At 57.3% G+C, this 21,155-nt stretch overlaps 2 protein-coding genes across 3 annotated transcripts; one reads left to right on the top strand and one right to left on the bottom strand.

The window, feature by feature from the left end:
• Positions 1–1,407: 1,407 nt before the first annotated feature.
• ZDHHC24 (zinc finger DHHC-type containing 24) lies at positions 1,408–7,433 on the bottom strand. 2 transcript variants are annotated; one of them, XM_033402310.2, is made up of 3 exons: positions 7,077–7,433; positions 5,580–5,903; positions 1,408–2,018 (listed from the first exon to the last, which is right to left on the bottom strand). In XM_033402310.2, the coding sequence occupies exons 1-3, from the start codon at positions 7,355–7,357 to the stop codon at positions 1,745–1,747; spliced, it is 879 nt and encodes a 292-aa protein (XP_033258201.1). In that variant the 5' UTR covers positions 7,358–7,433; the 3' UTR covers positions 1,408–1,744. The 2 variants fall into 2 exon arrangements, with proteins under 2 accessions (XP_033258201.1, XP_004278019.1); XM_004277971.3 differs by having other exon boundaries at positions 5,626–5,903; positions 7,077–7,432.
• A 760-nt stretch (positions 7,434–8,193) lies between these two features.
• Positions 8,194–21,076, top strand: ACTN3 (actinin alpha 3). The gene is made up of 21 exons (XM_004277972.3): positions 8,194–8,436; positions 11,888–12,002; positions 12,181–12,300; positions 12,603–12,689; positions 12,771–12,858; positions 13,336–13,414; positions 13,505–13,586; positions 14,333–14,418; positions 14,738–14,830; positions 15,272–15,502; positions 15,628–15,775; positions 16,790–16,940; positions 17,504–17,612; positions 17,708–17,848; positions 18,108–18,290; positions 18,933–19,067; positions 19,164–19,343; positions 19,768–19,914; positions 20,010–20,075; positions 20,540–20,698; positions 20,781–21,076. The coding sequence occupies exons 1-21, from the start codon at positions 8,287–8,289 to the stop codon at positions 20,937–20,939; spliced, it is 2,709 nt and encodes a 902-aa protein (XP_004278020.1). The 5' UTR covers positions 8,194–8,286; the 3' UTR covers positions 20,940–21,076.
• The last annotated feature ends 79 nt before the right edge of the window (positions 21,077–21,155 follow it).

Below are 21,155 nucleotides of genomic sequence, written 5' to 3'. Positions count from 1 at the left end.
GTTGTTTCTATTTTATAAATATTTCCTTATCTTTTCACTATAAAAAAAAAACAACAAGAAAAGATATTCTGGAGGGTGAGGGGTAAAGCAGTAGAGGAAACAGAAGTCTTCCAATGCTTATGTACGGCACAAAGTGATAGGTACACCAAGTTCCTAACAGAGTTAAAAAATAGTAATAGAGCATGCTGTTTAGAAAAACAAAGAAGTCTTAGCAGCTCAAACCTTTGTGGGCATGGGCGGGGCCTGTCAGAAGGGTGGGCTTCTCTGCGGGTTCTTGGAAGGCAAGCCTGCCATGTCACTGAAGGACTACCCCCCCTCTCCCAGCAGCACTTGTAGGTTTTCGCTTAACTCCATTTTTGGTCCAGTCCCTCACCCCGACCCTCCCCAGGGCCCCCCGAGATGCAAAGCTTCTTCAAAAAGCCCCCGCCTCCACCCCAGCGGGGTAGCGAGGGGTCAGGTGGGTCCTGGGGGGCGGGGCAACCTAGCTGCTTCTCATAGAGACCTTGAATCAGTCCCGGCCCTACTGTCAGCCCCAAACCTTGCCTTCCACGGTGAACCTCTCCAGGGCTCCTGGGGGCAATCGGGCTGCCTCTTGGCCCCTCCAAGAAGGGAACGCTTAATTTCAACTTCTAATTCTCTAAGAGAGTAAATGAGCCTCTATCCACTTTCCATCTTTCAGAATGTTGTCAGGCTCTTTGGTCTAGTGCTGTCTCCCTCCTATTTTCTTTGTCTTTGTAAATTTACATCATTTTTAATTTCTTTACTATCATTTTAGATTTTAAGAGGAAACAAACTCACATGTTTAAACCTGCCACATTTAACTGGAAATGTCTGTTTACTATATTTATTTATTTATTTATTTATTTACTATATTTAAATAAAAGTGTTTAACAAGTAGCTCCTGAAGCGTCCAGAGAGGAGGAGCTTAGCAGTCTCAGCACCACCCAGCCAGCACAGATGCTTGAACAGCCCCACCTGATCTCTCTGCCTTGATTTTTTCTGCTGTTCAAGGGTGAAGGAGAAAGCACAAAGGTCTGGGTTCAAATCTGGACTCCTCCATTTACTACCACGTGATCTTATCACATCAACTCTCAGAGCTTTATCACCCACATAATTGCTGCCCAGTGCACCAGGTTAGCTGGAGAGAAGTTCACTGAAATTGTTGCTGTGAAATGTTCCTAACTATAAAGCACTGAACCTGGGGAAGAATTCTGGATTCTTATACCCTGGAACACTACATTCTGCCGTAAGCTGCTGGCCACCCCCCGCCCCAAGGCCGCAGGAGGCAGAGCCCTGGCTGCTCACACCCTCAGGCATTCTGTGGTTCCCAGGCCTGCCAATCAGAGGAACCAAAAACAGCAGCCCTGGAAACAGTGAAGGTCCAGAAACCCACAGAGACGGAGGGAGTCCAAGAACCAAGTGGGCAGTTTATTAACCTGGCAAAGGGGCAGCTGGGCAGGCCGAGCAGCCCCCTGCCAGACCCTTCGCTGTACTCAGGGGCCACTGATAGAGGCAGAGCCGCAGGGCCCAAGCCCTGGACACTAGGAGTCCAAGCTGGGCAAGGGCAAGGCTAAGGGCGGGGCTGGAGTTGCCGAAAGCAGGCATCAAGTACCAGCGTACCAGCCTGCCGCCCCTTCTGAGGCTGGGGGTGGGCCTGAAAGGAGTTATCTGAGTCCCCTCTCCTGTTCCCCACTCCTTGTACAGCTCAGGCTCTTTCTGGAGTCAGGAAGCCATGAGTCCCACATCAGCTGTGGTCTGGAACGTGATGCCGTCCCCCGGCAACGGGGAGGCCAGGAAGGGCCAGAGCCAGACAAGGACCCAGCGGGGCCCCAGGGCCGCCTGCAGGTTGTGGGAGAGGCCCAGGTCGTAAGAGCGCTGGCCCCGAGCCCACTCCCACGTGGTCTGGCCCCTCAGCAGCAACATCCCATGGAAGAGCAGTCCAGCCCCGCACAACAGTGCACCCGCCACACACGTGTCGGTCACGAAGGCCAGCGCGAACTGCGCCAGAGACACTCTGCCTGCAAGGAGAGAGCAGAGAGGGTCAAGGAGAAGCAGCAGGCCCCAGCCGTCCCAGAGCCCAGCTCCTGCCCTCCTCCCGTCCCCTACTCCACCATGAAGCAGGGCGCATTCCTCCACTCAGCAAACACTGTGTTGTGGCTCCCTGGCCAACCCATGCCGGCTGATGGGAACACACTAGTGAAACGGGCAGACACAGCCCCCTGCCCTAGATGCGACTTTCACTCATGCTTCACAAACTTGTGAGCACCTCCTATGAATACCAGGATGAATGGCAGGTAGCATGTCCGACCTCAGGGAGCTCACAGACAGACATTCAAGAGATCATGTCTCAGTTACTTAATTACAGCTGTGATATGTGTGACAATGCAAAAGTACAGCACCTTGCATCATCTTGACCCACAGAAGGTAGTAAGTATCAGGTGAACTAATGAACTACAAGATGCCATGAAATGTTATGTCAAGCGAGAGAAGGCAGACACAAAAGGTTATGTATCGTATGGTGCCATTTGTATGAAATGTCCCAAACAGACAAATCCATAGAGACAGAAGATTAGTGGTTGCGAGGGGCTGGGGGCACTAGGGGGAAATAGGGAGTGACTGCTTAACGGGTACTGGGGGCGATGAAAAGGGTCTGGAATTAGACGGTGGTGATGGCTGCACAACACTGCGAATATACTAAACGCAGCTGAACTGTGCACTTGAAAATGGTTAAAATTATGAGTTTCATATTATGTGAATGTTTTTCCAATAAAAAAAGGGAGCCTACTGGTGGGGAGATGACATGGAAACTTATTAAGAGGCTCAGGGAAATAAACTTCATCTATTTTGACGGGGATATTTTGGGTGATGCCTGAAGGTTAAGGAGGTATTTGCTAAGTGAAGAGGGGAGAACACATTCTGTGTGAAGGTCCTGAGGCAGGATGGAGAGGTGCCTGCGAGACAAGTGAGTGGACAGTTCTGGAAGCTCAGGAGAGAAGCCCAGGCTGGATACGTAGATTTGTGAGCGGTTGGTACCCGGGCGGTTCCGAGACCCGACAGAGTGTGTAGGGAGATGAGAATGGCGTCTCGACCTCAGCCCGGAAACCAGGTCCTTAGGGATCAGATATAGGGAAACCAGGAAGGAAGGAGGAAACCCCAAAGTACAAGCCGTCGGGGACGTCAAGCGTAGAGCCCTTTAAGGAAGCTGAAGGCCAGCAGTTTTATGAGGCTGAAAGGTCTCATAAGCAAGAAAAGAACACAGAAGGGTCCTCCGGGTTTTGTGGAGACAGAGGCCTGGGGACTGTGGCAGTCTCGGAGGACGGGTGGGGGCAGAAGCCAGTTTGGAGCAGGTGGAGGAATGGGTGGGAGGCAAGGAAAAGCAGCCTATAGCCCAGGCAAGTCCTTTGACTTGGCTGCTGATGGAAGAGCCCGAAGGCATGAGCTGGAAGAGGAGGACGTGGGGTGAAGAGAGGCTTTGTACCAGCTGGGAAAACCCAAAGGAAGCCAGTGGAGGGAGCCTGGAGTGGCAGGAGGAGAAGCGACCCACTGTGTGAGGGCTCCCAGCAGGGAGGAGGGGTCGGGCACCAGGAGAAGGCGGGGCAGTGAGCTTCTGCCTCCAGGACGGGACAGCCAATTCTGGACGTGCCATCTGATGACTAATTTCCTCTGTGATGTATTTTCAGGAGAGGTTGGGGCTTGGAGGACAGGAAAGTGGGAAGATTTGAGCTGCAGCCATTAGGGGAGGAAGCTTATGAGAAACCAGGGCAGCCAGGCACCGCTGAGGGCCTGTTGAGGTCAGCAGCCATGAACGTGACATGACACCGACTGCCACATAGTACCAGGCATCTCTGGCAGCTCTCCGCAGCCAAGGGCAAACACAGAGAAGCCAGGAAGGCACAGCGGAAGGAAGACGGAGCAAAAAGTCTTGAGATGAGATGCTGCGGAAGGCTGGTGGAAATGAGGGCCCTACGCTGGACCTGGGGTGGTGAAGGGGGAAGGTGCTGATGGACAGAAAGGTGAGGGCCAGGAGCTCCGGAGGGGGGTCGCGGAGCACAGAATGAGAGATAGATAGGAGAGGCGGTGGGGGCAGAGAGAGGGGTGACATGGGGTGCTCTGGGAGGTGACACATGTTGGATTCTGACACGACTGGGGTGGGGATGTGGGAGTAGGGGAAGGGAGGAGGGGAGGAGAAGGTCAAGAAGCTGAGCGACTGGGGCCATTCACCCACGCTTTCAGATACCTATGCCTTCAGCAAGGCCCAGGGCTGAGAGGGAGACGAGGGGCCGGAGCCCAAGTCTTCGGTGACTGCGGGGAGCGAGTGGGAGATTGTGGATGACCGGGGGTTGGGAGCGTGCAGACAGGAGCAGCTGGAGGGCTTGAGTCTCAGTGGAGGCAGGGGGGTCATGAGGAGGGCAGAGGGCTGCTCAGGAAGCCAGTGTGGGCACAGGAAAACCCTGACAGCCCCACTGGGCCTCCCAAGACGCCCCCTGGGCTGCAGGGAGGGGGTCCTGGGGACAGAGCCGGGCTTGGATAGGATGAGACAGAGCCACTATTCAGAGTTGTCAGGGAGTTTAGTAATTGCAGGACAAGGTTACAGAGAGGACCATGGACAGGTCAGAAGGAAGGAGTCAGGGAAAAGCAAGCCCGAAGTGTTTTGGGGGGCAGAGAACAAAGTATAAAAAACCAGTGGGGGGCTTCCCTGGTGGCGCAGTGGTTGAGAATCTGCCTGCTAATGCAGGGGACATGGGTTCGAGCCCTGGTCTGGGAGGATCCCACATGCCGTGGAGCAACTAGGCCCATGAGCCACAACTACTGAGCCTGCGCGTCTGGAGCCTGTGCTCCGCAACAAGAGAGGCCGCGATAGTGAAAGGCCCGCGCACCATGATGAAGAGTGGCCCTCGCTCGCCGCAACTAGAGAAAGCCCTCGCACAGAAACAAAGACCCAACACAGCAAAAATAAAATAAATAAATTAATAAACTCCTACCCCCAACATCTTCAAAAATATAATAATAATTATTATTATGTTTAAAAAAAAACAACAGTGGGGTTTCTACCTTGGGTGGTGTCAGAAGAAAGTGTCAACCAGAACACAGCCTCTCAATCAGTCTCCTGATTCAAAACATCCCCTCCCCACTTCCCAAGACTGGCCCTTCCCCTGCCTGTAACTTTCACTGGCTCCCCACTGCCCAGTCAAGTAAGGACCAACTCCTCACACTCCATTCAAGGCCCTCCACCATCCAGTCCTCACTTACTGCCCTAGCCTTAATTCTCACAATTCCCACCAAATGCCTTCACTACTCCGTGCCCAACCTCCAAGTCTTTGTTCACACTGCTCCCCTAGCTCCGAATGCCCCTCACTTAGAATGCTCTCTCACCGTCCCATCCCCCTCTAGGTGAAATCCCACTAGTCTTTCCTCCCCTGAGTCTCTCAGCCAGAACTCTGTACCTATGCTGAGGCCCTGTATTTTACCAGACGGCACACCCAAGTGAATACCAGGCTCCCTTCACCTCCCGTAATTGACGTGGGGACTAGGTCCCCAGGGCGCTGCCTGGAGAACCAGGCGGAAATCCCATCGCCTACCAGAATGGGCCTCTGCCTCTCTGTGGAGGCCTCCCCGGCCCCCCACCTGTGAGCAGCATGAGCCAGGGCAGCAGGAGGAGGGCGGCGGTGTGGAGGGGTGTGTGGGCTCGCAGCAGGGCCGACAGGGCAGGGCCCAGCAGCACAGAGACGTGCAGCAGGACGCCTGCGGCGTGAAGCAGCAGACACAGGAAGGGCCGGTAGTTGTGGAAGCCCACGCAGCGGCCCAGCAGGCGGCAGTGATGGTCCCGGCGAAGGATGCAGATGCGGCAGGCAGAGCAATGCCCGCTGCGCGGTGGCACCTGGCTTTGGCACTGGTAGCAGTAACTGCAGGGAAGGAACCACAGGGTCAGTTCCCCCAGCAGCTCTGAGTGCCCCATTTCATGCCCGGTCAGCCCCTGAGCCCATCCTGGGGAAGCAGGCACAGCCCCTGCCCTCTCTAAGCTTCAGGTTCTTCACAGGTAAATGCAGGCTAAACACCACTTCCCAGGCCCTTCCATTCCTGGCACAGCAGGTCTGAGGGCTCTTCCAGCTCTGAGAGCCCCAGTACTGAGGCCTTTCTCTGGTCTCTAACATCTGGAAGCAAACTTCTCCTGTCCTCCACTGTTACCACCTCCGTCCAAGTCACCATGAGCTCCCCCCTGGATTACTGCAACAGCCTCTTGCCTGGCTTCCCTGACTCCACCTTTGTCCCAACTGGTGTAGTCTCACCCCAGCAGCCAGACTGATCCTTTTAAAATCTAAGTCAGGGGAACTCCCTGGAGGTCCAGTGCTTAGGACTCCGCGCTTTCACTGCCGAGGGCCCGGGTTCGATCCCTGGCACGGCCAAGAAAAAAATAAATCAAGTAAATAAAATCTAAGTCATGTCCCTCCTCTGCTCAAAACCCTCCAATGGCTCTCCGTTTCACTTCTAGTAAAAAGCAAAGTCTTCGAGGTCTTAACAAGGTCTTTATGTCTCTGACTTCTCCCCCCTCACTCCACTTTGGCCACACTTACTGTTCCTGGAACATGCTGGGCAAACAAATGCCTCAGAGTCTTTGCATCATCTGTTCCCTCTGCCTGGAACGTTCTTCCCCCAGATGACTGTGGCTAACTCTCCCCCCTCCAAGTCTTTGCTCAAATGCCACCTTCTCAATGAGCCCTAACTTGACCACCCTATTTCAAACTGCAATTTGAGTCTCCTTTATCCTGCTCTTTCTGTTTCCTTACCACCAACACCGTCTAACATTCTACATTATTTTCTGATTTATTACGCCTAAAGTTTATCATCTGCCCCCTCCCTGAAATCAGGAATATGTTTTATTGTACCTCCAGTGCCTGGAATAGTACCTTGCACGTAGTAGGTACTCAAATATTTGTAAGTGGATGAATGATACTCCTTCTGCCGTCTGGTTCAAGCGGATCTTACTGTAAACTGGTTCTAACATCTTCAGGTCCTGAGGCCCTCCCCCTGCCCAAAGCTCCCGCTTCTCCCCCCGCCAGATCCCGTGCCCCACTCACGCCCAGCCCTGGCCCAGACCACGGCCGGCCAGCATCACACCCCGGATGCTGGGGTCCGAGCGCAGGAAGAGCCCCACGTTGCCCAGTAGATTGAGCAGCTGAAAGGTTGCCAGCGCAAGCTGCAAGGTCCGGGCCAAGGGTCCCAGTGGGGGCGGCCCGGGACCCAGTACCAGCACGTAGGCCAGCTCCAGGCCCACGGCCGCGGCCCACAGCGCGGTGAGCACAAGAGGAAGCCGCGCGGACGCCGCCTCCGCGCTCCCCACAGCCCTGGGCTGCCCCATGGCCTGGACCCACTAGCGGTCGGATCCCGGGTACCCCTCCGCTTCCGTATTGGGGCGGGGAGAGTGGCAAACGGATGTCTGCTACGACCAATAGGAGCTCTGAAGGGGGTGAGCGAGCGTTGAGGTTCACGGGGAGGGCCCGCAGATACGGAGATGTGATTGAACGGCCGAACGAGCCAAAGAGATGCTTGGAATCTCGTTGGCGCTAGAGCCGGTAGGGCAGCGCGGTTACAGCCCACCCGCGCAGGCCCCGCCCCTCCCGCAGACGCTCCTCACGCTGGTCCCGCTGGCCCGCACTCCGGGAGGATTGAGTTGCAGTTTGGGTGCTGTTGGTGTTTCGCGGCTCAGCACATTCCCCCTCTCCCTCTAGTCGCCCCGATATTAATAGCCCTGTTTCGGCCCATCCAGCTGGCTTGGAGCCCCTCCCCATGCTCTAGTGTCTCCCTTCATCACCCCAGAAAACATTCAGAACAGCTCGGCGCCTCGGTGTTTCTGACTGTGAAATGGCAATAGTGCTCCCTGTTTCCCACCAGCGCGACGCAGGAAAAGGGTCATGAGGCCCAAAAGGTAGCTTCTAGAGCAGTGTGCAGCCACTATTATCGTCATCTTCGTTGTACATGTGAGGAAACAGACTCAGAGAGGCCCCGTGGCTTTCGCAAGAGTCACACAGCGCCCAAGCTGCGGAGCCGGAACGCGAACCCCGGATCTCCGTCACGGGGTACATCCCAGTGCCCCCAAATTCTGCAGTCTCCTAGCCTCAGGACAACCTGCTGCCTGGTCCCGACCCGAGTGGCCTCGCCCCCATCCGGCCCCTCCCTTCTCTCCCATATTTAGCAGGAATCCGATCCGGGGCTGGGCCGGGTGCTACTTAACGCGGCCCCCGTGTTCTGGAGCGCGCCGAACGGAGCGGAGCCAGGAGCCCGAGCGAGATGATGATGGTTATGCAGCCCGAGGGTCTGGGGACCGGGGAGGGGCCCTTCGCGGGCGGCGGCGGCAGGGGCGGCGAGTACATGGAACAGGAGGAGGACTGGGACCGCGACCTGCTGCTGGACCCGGCCTGGGAGAAGCAGCAGCGGAAAGTGAGTGCTAGCCCATTTCCTGATGGCAAAACTGAGGCCTAAGAAGCCAGAAGGTTTGTCCTTGGCATCTCAGCAGATCAGGGGCAGAGCCTGTCTTAACCCTCAGTGCCACTTCCTCGCCCAGGCTCTGACCATCAGTCCTCTGCTGTCCCCCAGGGCCCGAAGAGAGGGCTGGAGACCCTCACGAGGGGTTTAGGAGGACAAGAAGAGTTTCAGGGGTCCCCACCCCACAGGGTTCATTCCCCTGGGCCCACTGCTCCACTTCTGCTAAGGAATATGGTTTGGGCAAAGCCCGGGAGATCCAAGTTCAGGGTGTGGGTGGGGTTGGGAAGAATGATCTTTGTCTCCACAACCCCACTCTCTAGTGAAATATTCCCAGACCCCGCCTGCGGACTTGCAGCCAGGCAGCTAGAGGACTTGGGAGTGTGGGGAAGGGGTAACCGTCGCAGACCCCTTCCCCACCCTCTCTATGTTCTCTCCAGCATGGTGTCCGTGGTCACTCTATCCCAACTGTTAAATGAGGAAACTGGGGCTGAGATAGGAGCCAAATCATATGCTGTCAGAAAACAGGACGCCCCGCAACCTGAGGGTTTTTGCCCGTTGCTTGCCCCACCCCCATTCTTTCCCAAGATACCCCTCCTTACCCCAGGGGCCCTAAATCTGCTGAAAAGGCCACAAGGTCAGGGAGGAGGGGAGCCCTGGGTTCCCTTTCAGGTAGGTAACCTGACTCTCTGGCCAGATAGACACTTCGTGCTGAGGCAGCACCTTGGAGAGCTGAGAGGGGCACATGGGCAGCTGCTGCCCAGGCCCAGCCTTGTAAGGCACTCGGGCCTCCCCTCCCCGATCTATTTTCACTCGCAGACTTTCCCAAGTGGAGGGGGCAGGACACCTGGGGACCCAAAAGAGAAAATGATCCAGGCTGGAGTGAGGAAACTTTGGGGAGTGTGGCAGGACAGCGGTAGGAGTGTACCACGAGGTCATTAGACCCTGCTCAGCACTTGCCAACAGTGTATGAGTCCAGGAAAGGGCAGGGGAACAGGGGTGTTTGGTGGAATTTGCAGGATCTGAGAATCCCAGAATTTAGAATCAGAGCATTTCCTCTGGGTTAGTTGATAGGAGATGACCCCAGGGGCTGGGAGGCTCAGCTGACTCGGCTAGGGTGCCCGGGGTGACACGCCTCCCCCCAGGCTCCTTCTGCACCTGTCTCCAAGCAGGGCTGTGGTCCTTGGGTCCAGCAATCTCCCAGTGATGTCATCCCTGCCCCTGGCTCCAGCTGCCATCTGCTCTGCAACAACTCCTATCCCCCCCCCCAACCCACCCAGGCCTCTCCCAGATCCAGGTCCACATGCCCCTCATAAGATACAGGCTAGTCTGTAACTTGCTTTCATCACTTAAAATATCAGGAGCATCCTTCCAACCCAACTTACAGCCACCCACCTCACTGACTCATTCAATGATTGCACAGAGTAGACGCTCTGTAAATTCATCAGCACCCCCTGGAGCTGGACATTCCGGTTGTTTCTCATCTAACATTGTTTATTACAATGTAATGAACATCTCTGTGCTCAGCTTTGGTCCCACCCCCATGCCTACTTCTCCTCCATGTCTTGAAGCCCTCCTGCCTCCCCCACCTGATAACCGAGTCCTCTTCATTCAACCTCATTGCAAACATTCATTCATTGTTTCTTAGGGAGGTCCTAGTATGTGCCAGCCACTGTTTTAGGTGCCAGCAATTCAGCAGGGGACAAAATTAAAGACACCGCCTCAGGGAGCTTATATTCTAGCAAGGACAAATGTTTTCATCTCATCCACTTGATCCTGCCCTGTCCCACTCACTGACACCTTTCCTCCCTCACCCTGGTCTCAGTCGGCACCTCCTCACTTCTCCCTTCTGCTCTGCGAAGCCATTTGTCTCCCCTCTGCAACCAGAATGAACTTTCTAAAACACAGTGCTGCCCCTCCCTGTCCTGTGCCTGAAAGCTTCCCTTGTTGCCCTCAAGATCAAGTTCAGACTCCCTGGCTTAGCACTCAAGATCGTGCGTGACCTGGCCTCTGCCGCCCCTCCGGCCTGCCTCTCACCACGTATACCCCAACACCCCCAGAGCAGTGCCCAGATAGCTGTAGCTCCGCAAACCTAGTAACTGTTTCTCATCGCCAAGCACTTGCCCGTGTGGCTGCCCCTGCCTGGAATGCCCTTGCCTGCCCTTCCCTGCCTGAGTAACTCCTGCTCTTCCATCACAGTTCTGATCAATTATTAACCTTCCCCAAGAGGTCCCCCACTTGATATGAAGAACTCCTCCCCTAGTCTCCCCAATACTAGTCTCTCCCAGCACTTCTCAGACCAACAGGACTCTTTGACTGACTGTGAGTTCCTTTAGGGCAAGGAGCAAATCTCATTAAAAGTCATGTTTGTCAAATGAAAAATGCCCCTTCCTCCACCACGGAGGCCTCACCCAGTCCTGCCTTTCCTCCTGCCCTATCTCGACCCAGCACCCACTTACACAGCGGAGGGAAAGAATTCCAAATGATTTCCAGGGCCACCTCCCTGGAGTATCTGCTTTGCGGTGGCGGCGGGATGCTCTCAATTCCAGAATCCTGCAAGGTCAGGGGAAGAAGGACCTGAGACATCACTGAGTCTGAACCCTTAATTGTGCAAATGGAGAGACTGAGCCCAAGAGAGGTCAAGGGGCACATCCCAGGTCACAGAGAGTGAGTAGCTCAGCTGGGATTGGAGCCCAAGTATGGATTCCACCAAGGACTGCTGATGGCAGAATCCAGGGCCTCGAGGCTTGGTAGGTTGGTAGAAACTTGTGCACTAGGTCACTGCCATCCCCCAAAGACACGCAGCCGTATACCACCCCTCCCATCTCAGACAGAGGCTGAGGCGGCAGCACACTCTGGCCGGCGAGGGAGGGCAGTCTCCTCCAGAAACTGGGTCAGGCTGGGCCTGAGTGTCCAGCTGAGCCTCTACAGCCTGCAGAAAGCTCTTGCAGCCTCATGGTCTGCTTGAAGGCCAGTTCACAGCAGCCTTAAGGGATCGGTGAGCCTGAGATAATAAAAACACAGGTGCACAGTCCCTCAGAGCCATCTGTGCTTCACAGAATTTTTCAGATTTGAGGCAGTATCACCTGCACTGACTCTTGTGCCTCAGAGAGCCCCACACTTTGGCGTGTCTGCTTTACAGGTTTCTAATTCCCCCTTCAGTGCTTGTTGTGCCGGCAGTGAGGCACCCCAAGTCCAAACTGGGACCTGAATGGGCCCCAGACCCCATTTCTCCTTTTCCAGGAGAATTAAATCTCAGAGAGGGAAAGGGGCTGGCCCCAGATGCACAGCAAGTCAGTGGCTGAGCCGGTACTTGAATCCAGGGCCTTGGGCTCTGAGATCTGCCCTGACAGAGGAGCCAGGGCGCTGTCCTTAGCACTAGGGTCTGAGCACTGTCCTCTGCCCCCAGACCTTCACTGCCTGGTGCAACTCACACCTGCGCAAGGCTGGCACCCAGATCGAGAACATCGAGGAGGATTTCCGCAATGGCCTCAAACTCATGTTGCTCCTGGAGGTCATTTCAGGTGAGGGGTGCAAATCAGTGCACAGGGACCCCAGGACACAGGGGAAAACCCAGAGAGCTGGGGGAGTAGTGGCATCAGAGTGCTGGAGGGGGATTGCTGAGGGAGGGGGAAGTTTGAGGACCATGTCTTCAGCTTCCTCTCATGACCTTTGACCCTTGACCTCTCCCCTCACACCCAGGAGAGAGGCTGCCCAGGCCAGACAAAGGCAAGATGCGCTTCCACAAGATCGCCAATGTCAACAAGGCCCTGGACTTCATTGCCAGCAAGGGGGTGAAGCTGGTGTCCATCGGTGCCGAAGGTGAGGCGGTGGCAGGAGGAGGCCTGGGCAGGGGCTGGGGGTGCGGTCCCTCATCTCAACAATGGGGATAACCGTCCGTGCCTCACAGGAGGGACTGTCCGGAGCGAAGGTACCCAAAGTGCCAGCGCAGGACCTGGCGCCCAGTAGGTGTTCAATGAATCATTTTGAAGGAAAATGATTGAGCACCTACCTACTAGGTGCCGGCCCTGGGATGGGGACAAGGGCCAGAGGGCGGAGCAGGGGGAGGGCAGCCAAGGCCTCAAGTGCCAGGTGGAGTGTGTCTCCACCCCCCCACCCTGCAGAGATTGTCGACGGGAACCTGAAGATGACCCTGGGCATGATCTGGACCATCATCCTTCGCTTCGCCATCCAGGACATCTCCGTGGAAGGTGAGCGGCAAGGAGGCAGGTAGGGTGAGAGGGCTGGCCCAAAGCCCTCCCCAACCAACACTCACCCCCGTCCCCGCCCAGAAACCTCGGCCAAGGAGGGCTTGCTCCTGTGGTGTCAGCGGAAGACAGCGCCATACCGCAACGTCAATGTGCAGAACTTCCACACCAGGTCCGTCTGCCCATCAGCGTGTGGGGCCTCAGCCGGGCTCTGGGCCCTGGCATAAGCCACAGGGCAGGAGAGGTCACAGCCAACTTCCTGCAACAGTGTCTGAAAAATAGGAGGACTCGGTCAATGTTGAATCGAATCCAGGAGGGCAAGGGGGAAATTCCTGGAGGAGGGAGCACAGGAGACATCGTGGGAAGGGTGTTCCAGCCAGAGGGAACCTTGTGAGCAAAGACCTGGAGACCAAAAACATCTAGAAATTGGTGTAGCTTAAGCACAAGGATGTGAAGGAACCATGATGAGCTTGGAGGAAACGGTCCCAGGTTGGCAATCAAGGGCCTTAAATGCCAAGCCAAGGAGTTTGGACTTTACTCCATTTTACAGATGAGGCCGTTCTGATAGGGGTGCTCCTGGGACGAGGGTAGGACAGGGCTGCAGCTTGAAGCCAGGCCTGACGCCCACACCCCCGTTCTCTCTGTGCAGCTGGAAGGATGGCCTGGCCCTCTGTGCTCTCATCCACCGGCACCGCCCCGACCTCATTGACTACGCCAAACTGCGCAAGGTAGGCCTCCGCCACCCGCAGCCCCGACTCCCCAGTCTCTGCCCTCAGCTGACCTTTCACCTCTCCCCCCCCACCCCGCACACCATCTAGGATGACCCCATCGGCAACCTGAACACTGCCTTCGAGGTGGCAGAGAAGTACCTGGACATCCCCAAGATGTTGGATGCAGAAGGTGAGAGTAAGCCTCGCCTAGGCGAGGACTCCCCTTACGCACCAGTCGGCACGGTCCTACCTCCACACCTTTGTCCCTGCTCCTCCCTCCTCCTGCAATGCTCTGCCCCTCACCCTGCTCCCTGGGCAGAATCCTCCCTGCCAACAGGCCCCCTTCTCCAGGAGCCCGTGTCCGGTCCCCATCCCTCTCCACCCAGTGGAACCAGGCTCTGCCGCCTCTGCCTCATGTAATGGCTCCATCTTCTACCCCATATCCCAGTAACCTGGGTCACCTGGCGGCATGACGGTCACCCATCCTGGGAGCTGCTCTCTGGTGGGTCCTGCCTCTTGTCCCTGGGCCCGTAAAGGCGTTAGTCAGTTGAACCAGCAAACATTTTCTTTGCACCTACTGTGCCTGGTACCCTGGATGTGAACTTAGGAGAAAGACAGACAGGCAGACAGACCAAGGTATGGGATGGTTAGAGACACCAGGCAGTGCGGACTGGCGCCTCATCAGGGCTACAGTGTCTGCTCACTCACCCACACCCTCATGCTCTCCTCACCCCACAGCGGGGGAGGTTGCTAGGCCCTGAGGTGGTCCGAGAGGACTCCAGGGAAGAGCTGGGTTTGGAGCACCGGGCAGCTAGTGGCCATGACTAGATGTCTGTGCACCCTACCGTCCCGAGGGAACTCTCTGCCTGGGTGGGGACAGGAGCCCACTCCCCACCCCTGGCTTCGGCCAGTCAACACCTCGCTGCCATCCCGCAGACATCGTGAACACCCCAAAGCCCGATGAGAAGGCCGTCATGACCTACGTTTCCTGCTTCTACCACGCCTTCGCGGGGGCGGAGCAGGTAGGGGCTCAGCTGCTGCTGCCTGGGCTGGGCGTGTGGGCCCAGGGGCCCAAGCTTGGCGGCATCTCCACGTTTGGAGGTGCCAGGCCCCATGTGGGTGGGAGTGCCACTGTCCCAGCCGCACATACTCGATCCTTGGGGGAGCTCAGGCGCAGAGGCTTCTGGCCTGGGAGCCCATCCTTACCCTACAAGATGTGCCCCCTCATCCTCTCCTCTGTTGCATGGGCCCAGGTTTGAAGGGTTTACAGAGGGAGGCTGGGTCGGGGGTGTCTGTGGCAGCTTGCTCTAACGCCAGCCCTTCCGCCCACTCCCACCACAGGCAGAGACAGCCGCCAACAGGATCTGCAAGGTGCTGGCCGTGAACCAGGAGAACGAGAAGCTGATGGAGGAGTACGAGAAGCTGGCCAGTGAGGTGAGGCTGGGGCTGAGAGGACCTCCCCCTCTCCCCTACCTGTGCTCTCCCAACCCAGCTGAGCCCTGGACTGGACCTGCAGAGCCTACCTCTTCTCAGAGTAGCCGTGGCCTCTCCCAGCCTCCTCCTGCCATCTCTACCCACCCCCGGCCCCCTTCCGCCCACCCAGCCTCCTGTCATCCACTCATCATCCATCCAGTTACTCGTTCATTTCTCCATTCACTCATCTTTAGGCAGTCTCCTGGCCCTTTGTGCTTTGCCGACCTACACTGGTCCCTGGACTCAGAAGTTAACCGTCCTGCTCCTGCCCTGACGAGCGGGGACCCCCACTCTGCTTGAGGCCCGGCCTTCAGGCCACAGCTTGGGTGTGGGTGGAGAGGGGTGGGCGAGGTGAGCAGGCCCACTCAGCGCTCTCTGCTCTGCCCCTGCCTGGCCCTGCAGCTGCTGGAATGGATCCGCCGCACCGTGCCGTGGCTGGAGAACCGCACGGGCGAGCCCAGCAAGAACACCATGCAGCGCAAGCTGGAGGACTTCCGGGACTACCGGCGCCTGCACAAGCCGCCCCGCGTGCAGGAGAAGTGCCAGCTGGAGATCAACTTCAACACATTGCAAACCAAGCTGCGGCTGAGCCACCGGCCCGCCTTCATGCCATCTGAGGGCAAGCTGGTCTCGGTGAGCCAGGCCAGGGGAGGTGGTGACCCCGGCCCTGCCCACATCCTCCGGGTGACCTTGGACTCTCTGTCCCCGTCTGTATAACGGGTGAACTGTGATGGCGGGCACCTCTGCCTGCCCCATAGGACATAGCCAACGCATGGCGGGGGCTGGAGCAAGCGGAGAAGGGCTATGAGGACTGGCTGCTCTCGGAGATCCGGCGCCTGGAGCGGCTGCAGCACCTGGCAGAGAAGTTCCAGCAGAAGGCCTCCCTGCACGAAGCCTGGACCCGGGGTAGGTACCTCTGGGGCCTGATTCTGTCCTGGCGTTCTGCAAGGAAGCTGGAGATCTGTTTTCTAGTCCCACCCTGACTTGCTGTGCAGTCAAGTCACTGCCCCTTTTGGGGCCACAGTTTCTTTATCTGTAAACTCAGGCCCCTAACTTTCTCCTGGCTCTGGTCTTCTGTAGGTCTGCTCTGATTAATTTGTCATTTAGCACTTTATTTGTGTATGTGGCAGGTGTCCAAAGGTGAGTTCCCCCACTAACATCACTTACATTATACCCAAAGTACACTGATGCCAAAATATTGCATGAATCAAATATATCACTGGGTGCAAACATTCTCTCTGTATTCTATCAAGGATTTTAATCCTATAACTGAATGAGTCCTGCTGAAAAAAATAATGAACGCTAATAATGGATTATGGACATATTGGATAGCAGTGGTTTGACAGAATAATTCCTTAAATATACGGCCATTTATGTGATCCTGACAGGTCTTTGAACTTCTAAACCTCAGTTACCTTCTCTGCAAAATGCAGAGGCACTCAATAAATGGTTGCTGCTGCAATTACTGTGACTGTGGTCTTATCTGCATAATTATGGTAACTGTCATTCTCAAAGCACTTTTACATTCATTATTCATTCATCTAACAAATATTCATAGAGGGTCTACCAAGTGCCGGGCACTGGGTAAGCAAAGGAAAATGGATCAAGGGCTCACTGGGTTCACAGAGTCATTGGAAAGCACTTTGCGATCGAATAATACCAAAAGTGTACCAAGGGCCACCCCAAATCGTGCAGGGTCAAGGGACCCTGACATCACTCACAGGCCATGCCCTGGAACAGGAGCTTCACTTAACTTTATCATACTATTGTCTCAGAGCAAACCCCGAGGGTAGGCTGGGCAGGTGTGATCACCTACATTTCACAGATGAGGACCCTCCATGGTCACACAGCCCGGCTTGGACCCCCTGCTCCTGTCGCAGCTGCTGCTTGGTGACCTGAGCCGGGCCTCTCTCCGAGCAGGGAAGGAGGAGATGCTGAGCCAGCGGGACTATGAGTCGGCTTCGCTGCAGGAGGTGCGGGCGCTGCTGCGGCGCCACGAGGCCTTTGAGAGCGACCTGGCGGCGCACCAGGACCGCGTGGAGCACGTCGCTGCGCTGGCCCAGGAGCTCAAGTAGGCGCGGATTGCTGCGGGGCAGCCCGGGGTGACCACGCCCCTACCTGGCCCCACCCCCTCTCCCCGCTCCCATAGCCCTCCAGACCTTTTGCTTTCCCTGGTTTGGTAACCCTGCCTTGGCACCCATGTCCTTCCCCGTCACCACTTACTCTGCCGTCCTCCTGTAACCCTCTCCCCGTCTCCGGAGCTCGCTCTGCTACCCACGTTCTTCCCACACTGGCGCTCGACCTGCCCCCAAACCTGGCGGCTCCCTTCAGCTTCAGGCAGGCCCAATCCTCACCAGCAGCCTGGGCCTTGTGCCACCTCTTAGAAACCGGCCCCCGAAACTCCAGGCCCTGCCCCTCCACCCAAGCTCCTCCAGGGACTGGAGCTGAGGACTCCCTTCTCCCGGGAATGCGCTGGGAAGCCCCCGCGCTAGGAAAGCCCCGCTTCGCCCCCACCTCCCCTGGCTCCCTTATGCCTTCACCACCACTATGCCCAGGTTCCAGCCCCTGGAGGGCAGTCAGGAAGAAATCTGGGCTGGAGTCTGGCCCCAAAGTTGCCCCCCTTCCCGCCCCCAGTGAGCTAGACTACCACGAGGCGGCCTCGGTGAACAGCCGCTGCCAGGCCATCTGCGACCAGTGGGACAACCTGGGCACGTTGACCCAGAAGAGGCGGGATGCGCTAGAGGTGAGGCTGGGGGCCAGGGAGGTGGAGGCTGGACACTGGAGGAGGTGAGAGGGCCTGCTGGGCAGGCTGCTGACTGGCCATCCCTGTGGCCCTAGCGGATGGAGAAGCTCCTAGAGACCATCGACCAGCTGCAGCTGGAGTTTGCCAGGCGGGTAGCGCCCTTCAACAACTGGCTGGATGGCGCTGTGGAGGACCTGCAGGACGTGTGGCTGGTGCACTCGGTGGAGGAGACCCAGGTGGGCGCAGGGGTTCCAGGTGTGGGGCAGTTGGAGGGGATGACAGGGAAGCGGCCTGTTTCTGTCAGCCACCCCTTTGGGCTCCTGGGAAATGGGGGGCCAGAGAAAAACACCAGTTCCCGAGTGCTGGGAGATGGAAGGCCTGGGTTCTCCTGCCAGTGCTGCCCTGGCCCCACTGGATGGCCCGGAGCACGCTGCTGCCCTTTGTTGCTGCAGGAAGTGGGGGCGCTGGTTGATGCTTCCTGCCTGCTCTCCCCAGAGCCTGGTGACAGCACACGAGCAGTTCAAGGCGACATTGCCCGAGGCCGACCGAGAGAGGGGAGCCATCCTGGGCATCCAGGGTGAGATCCAGAAGATCTGCCAAACATATGGGCTGCGGCCCAGCTCCGCCAACCCCTACATCGCCCTCAGCCCGCAGGACATCAACACCAAGTGGGACACGGTCAGTGCCACCTGTGGCCTTTCCCTGCCTCCCCCCGCTCAGATGCATTCTAACCACCCTGATCTGTAAAATGGCCGTAACAGCAGCATTCTCCCGTGAGGTGTGATTTTTTCTTTCTTTTTTTTTGGCCGTGGTGGGTCTTCGTTGCTGCACGCGGGCTTTCTCTAGTTGCAGCGAGCAGGGGCTGCTCTTCGTTGTGGTGCACAGGCTTCTCATTGAGGCGGCTTCTCTTGTTGTGGAGCGCGGGCTCTAGAGCGCAGGCTCAGTAGCTGTGGTGCACATGGGCTTAGTTGCTCCGCGGCATGTGTGATCTTCCCGGACCAGGGCTCGAACCCGTGTCCCTTGCATCGGCAGACGGATTCTTAACCACTGCACCACCAGGGAAGCCCCTGGCAGGCCTGATTGAAGCAGACTTAGATTTGGTGTGTGGACATCCTTTATAAAACAATCTAAGTTCATTAAGAATGATGTCATGGGCCCCATTTTGCAGACGAGGAAACGAGCCTAGAGAGGCTGAGTGCTCAGAGCTTGGCCCCCAAAGAGCCCTGAGGCCTTGGCTCAGAGCGGCGGGAGCAGTGTGAGGGGCTGGAGCCCATCTCCCACTCCCAGAGCTGCCCCTGGCACAACCAGCCTCCCTCCCAGGTCCGAAAGCTGGTACCCAGCCGTGACCAGACGCTGCAGGAGGAGCTGACAAGGCAACAGGTGAACGAGAGGCTCCGGCGGCAGTTTGCAGCCCAGGCCAATGCCGTCGGGCCCTGGATCCAGGGGAAGGTGGAGGTAAGGCTGGGATCATGGAGCCAGCCCGGGAGAGGTAGGGCCAAGGCTGGGCCACCGGGAGCTGGGAGCCCTCATTCTGCCCGGCTCCCCCTGCAGGAAGTGGGGCGCCTGGCAGCGGGAATGGCCGGCTCTCTGGAGGAGCAGATGGCGGGGCTGCGGCAGCAGGAGCAGAACATCATCAACTACAAGAGCAACATCGACCAGCTGGAGGGTGACCACCAGCTGCTGCAGGAGAACCTGGTGTTCGACAATAAGCACACCGTCTACAGCATGGAGGTGGGATCACACCCGCTCAGGACAGAGGGGAGGCGGCACTGGCTGGGGAAGCCTGGGGCGGCCACAGCTGGACACAGCACATCTGCCCCAGGGGTTCCCCAGTTCAGCGTGGCCAGGTCCCCCAAAGTACTTGTGGGGATACTGAGACCCAGCGAGTGAAAGTGACCTGGCCAGTCACAGAGCAGTCTAAACCCAGGCCTGGATTGGCCATGGCTGGTTGATCAATACATAATACATAATAAATCATCAAACTTTAAGGCAGGAAGGGCCACTGGACGTCACTCTGTGGAACCTCCAGATGGGGACAGAGGCCCAGCAAGGGGGAGGACTTGCCCAGGGTCAATACAGTGAATTGGGGGTGGAGCCAGACCTAGTGGCCAGGCACTGGCCACCCACTGACCCAGCCTGTTTTCTGCTTTCCCAGCACATCCGTGTGGGCTGGGAGCAGCTGCTCACCTCCATTGCCCGCACCATCAACGAGGTGGAGAACCAGATACTGACCCGAGATGCCAAGGGCCTGAGCCAGGAGCAGCTCAACGAGTTCCGGGCATCCTTCAACCACTTTGACCGGGTCAGCAGGGGCTTAGCCCTGTGCGGTGGTGGACTTAGGGGCAGCGGGGGGGCGGGTGTTGGGGACTGAGCCTGACATCTGCTCCCTCACTACAGAAGCGGAATGGCATGATGGAGCCCGACGACTTCCGGGCCTGCCTCATCTCCATGGGCTACGACCTGGTGAGTGTCCCCCAGCCGTCCCACCTGTGCCTGTGTCCCTCCCACCTCACACACGACCTCATTTCCTCCTCACCCACCCGCTGGGGCTGGGGAGAATTACCCCATTTCACACAGGGGCTACCAAAGGCTCAGAGAGGTAAATTAACTTGCCCAAAGACACTAGATTTGGACCCTGTTCTGTGTGACTCCAAAGCCTAAGCTTGCAACGTTTCTACATCACAGAAACAGCACTACAGAGGCCCAGGAAAAGGTCAGGACCGACGGGCAGCAGGAAGCACTGCCGCGGGCAGGAAGCAGAGCACAGCCTAGCAGAAAGGATTTCCCAGACCTAGAGCTAAGGCTGCAGCGGATGGTCTATGGAGAAAGGGGGTACCTTGTCATTGGAGCTGTCAGGCCAGGGGGACACTGGGAGCCCTCCTGGCTTAAGCACCCCCGGGCACGGTGCCCGGCCTCTAACCCTGCAGGGGGAAGTGGAGTTTGCTCGAATCATGACCATGGTGGACCCCAACGCAGCCGGGGTCGTGACCTTCCAGGCCTTCATCGACTTCATGACCCGAGAGACAGCTGAGACCGACACGGCTGAGCAGGTTGTGGCCTCGTTCAAGATCCTGGCGGGAGACAAGGTGAGTCCCTGGTGGTGCAGGGAGCTGGCGGGCGGGGGCAGGGAACAGGACCTGTGGGCCCTCAATCCCTCTTCTTCCCCAGAACTACATCACACCTGAGGAGCTGCGGCAGGAACTCCCAGCTGAGCAGGCCGAGTACTGCATCCGCCGCATGGTGCCCTACAAGGGGGCCGGGGCTCCAGCCGGAGCCCTGGACTATGTGGCCTTCTCCAGCGCCCTCTACGGGGAGAGTGACCTCTGACCTCGACCCCTGAGGTTCTCTATGCAAGTCCGGAGAGAGGGTGCTTCCTCCGGCTGATCCCATCCATCCCTCGGAGCAAGGGCCCTAGAGAATGACCGGCCAGGTGTTTCTCAATAAAAAGCCATAGTGGGCCCCTCTCCATCTCCTTTTGCTTCCTGAAGCAGAAGCTGGGCCCTCAGGCTTCTGGGCAGGACCAGTTGCCCGACCGTGACCCTC

The sequence above is a fragment of the Orcinus orca genome, chromosome 8 (genome assembly GCF_937001465.1).
Source record: "Orcinus orca chromosome 8, mOrcOrc1.1, whole genome shotgun sequence".
NCBI classification, from domain to species: Eukaryota; Metazoa; Chordata; class Mammalia; order Artiodactyla; family Delphinidae; genus Orcinus; species Orcinus orca.
The sequence above is the reverse complement of the archived record's forward strand: the minus strand, read 5'-3'. Positions and strand labels throughout refer to the sequence as shown.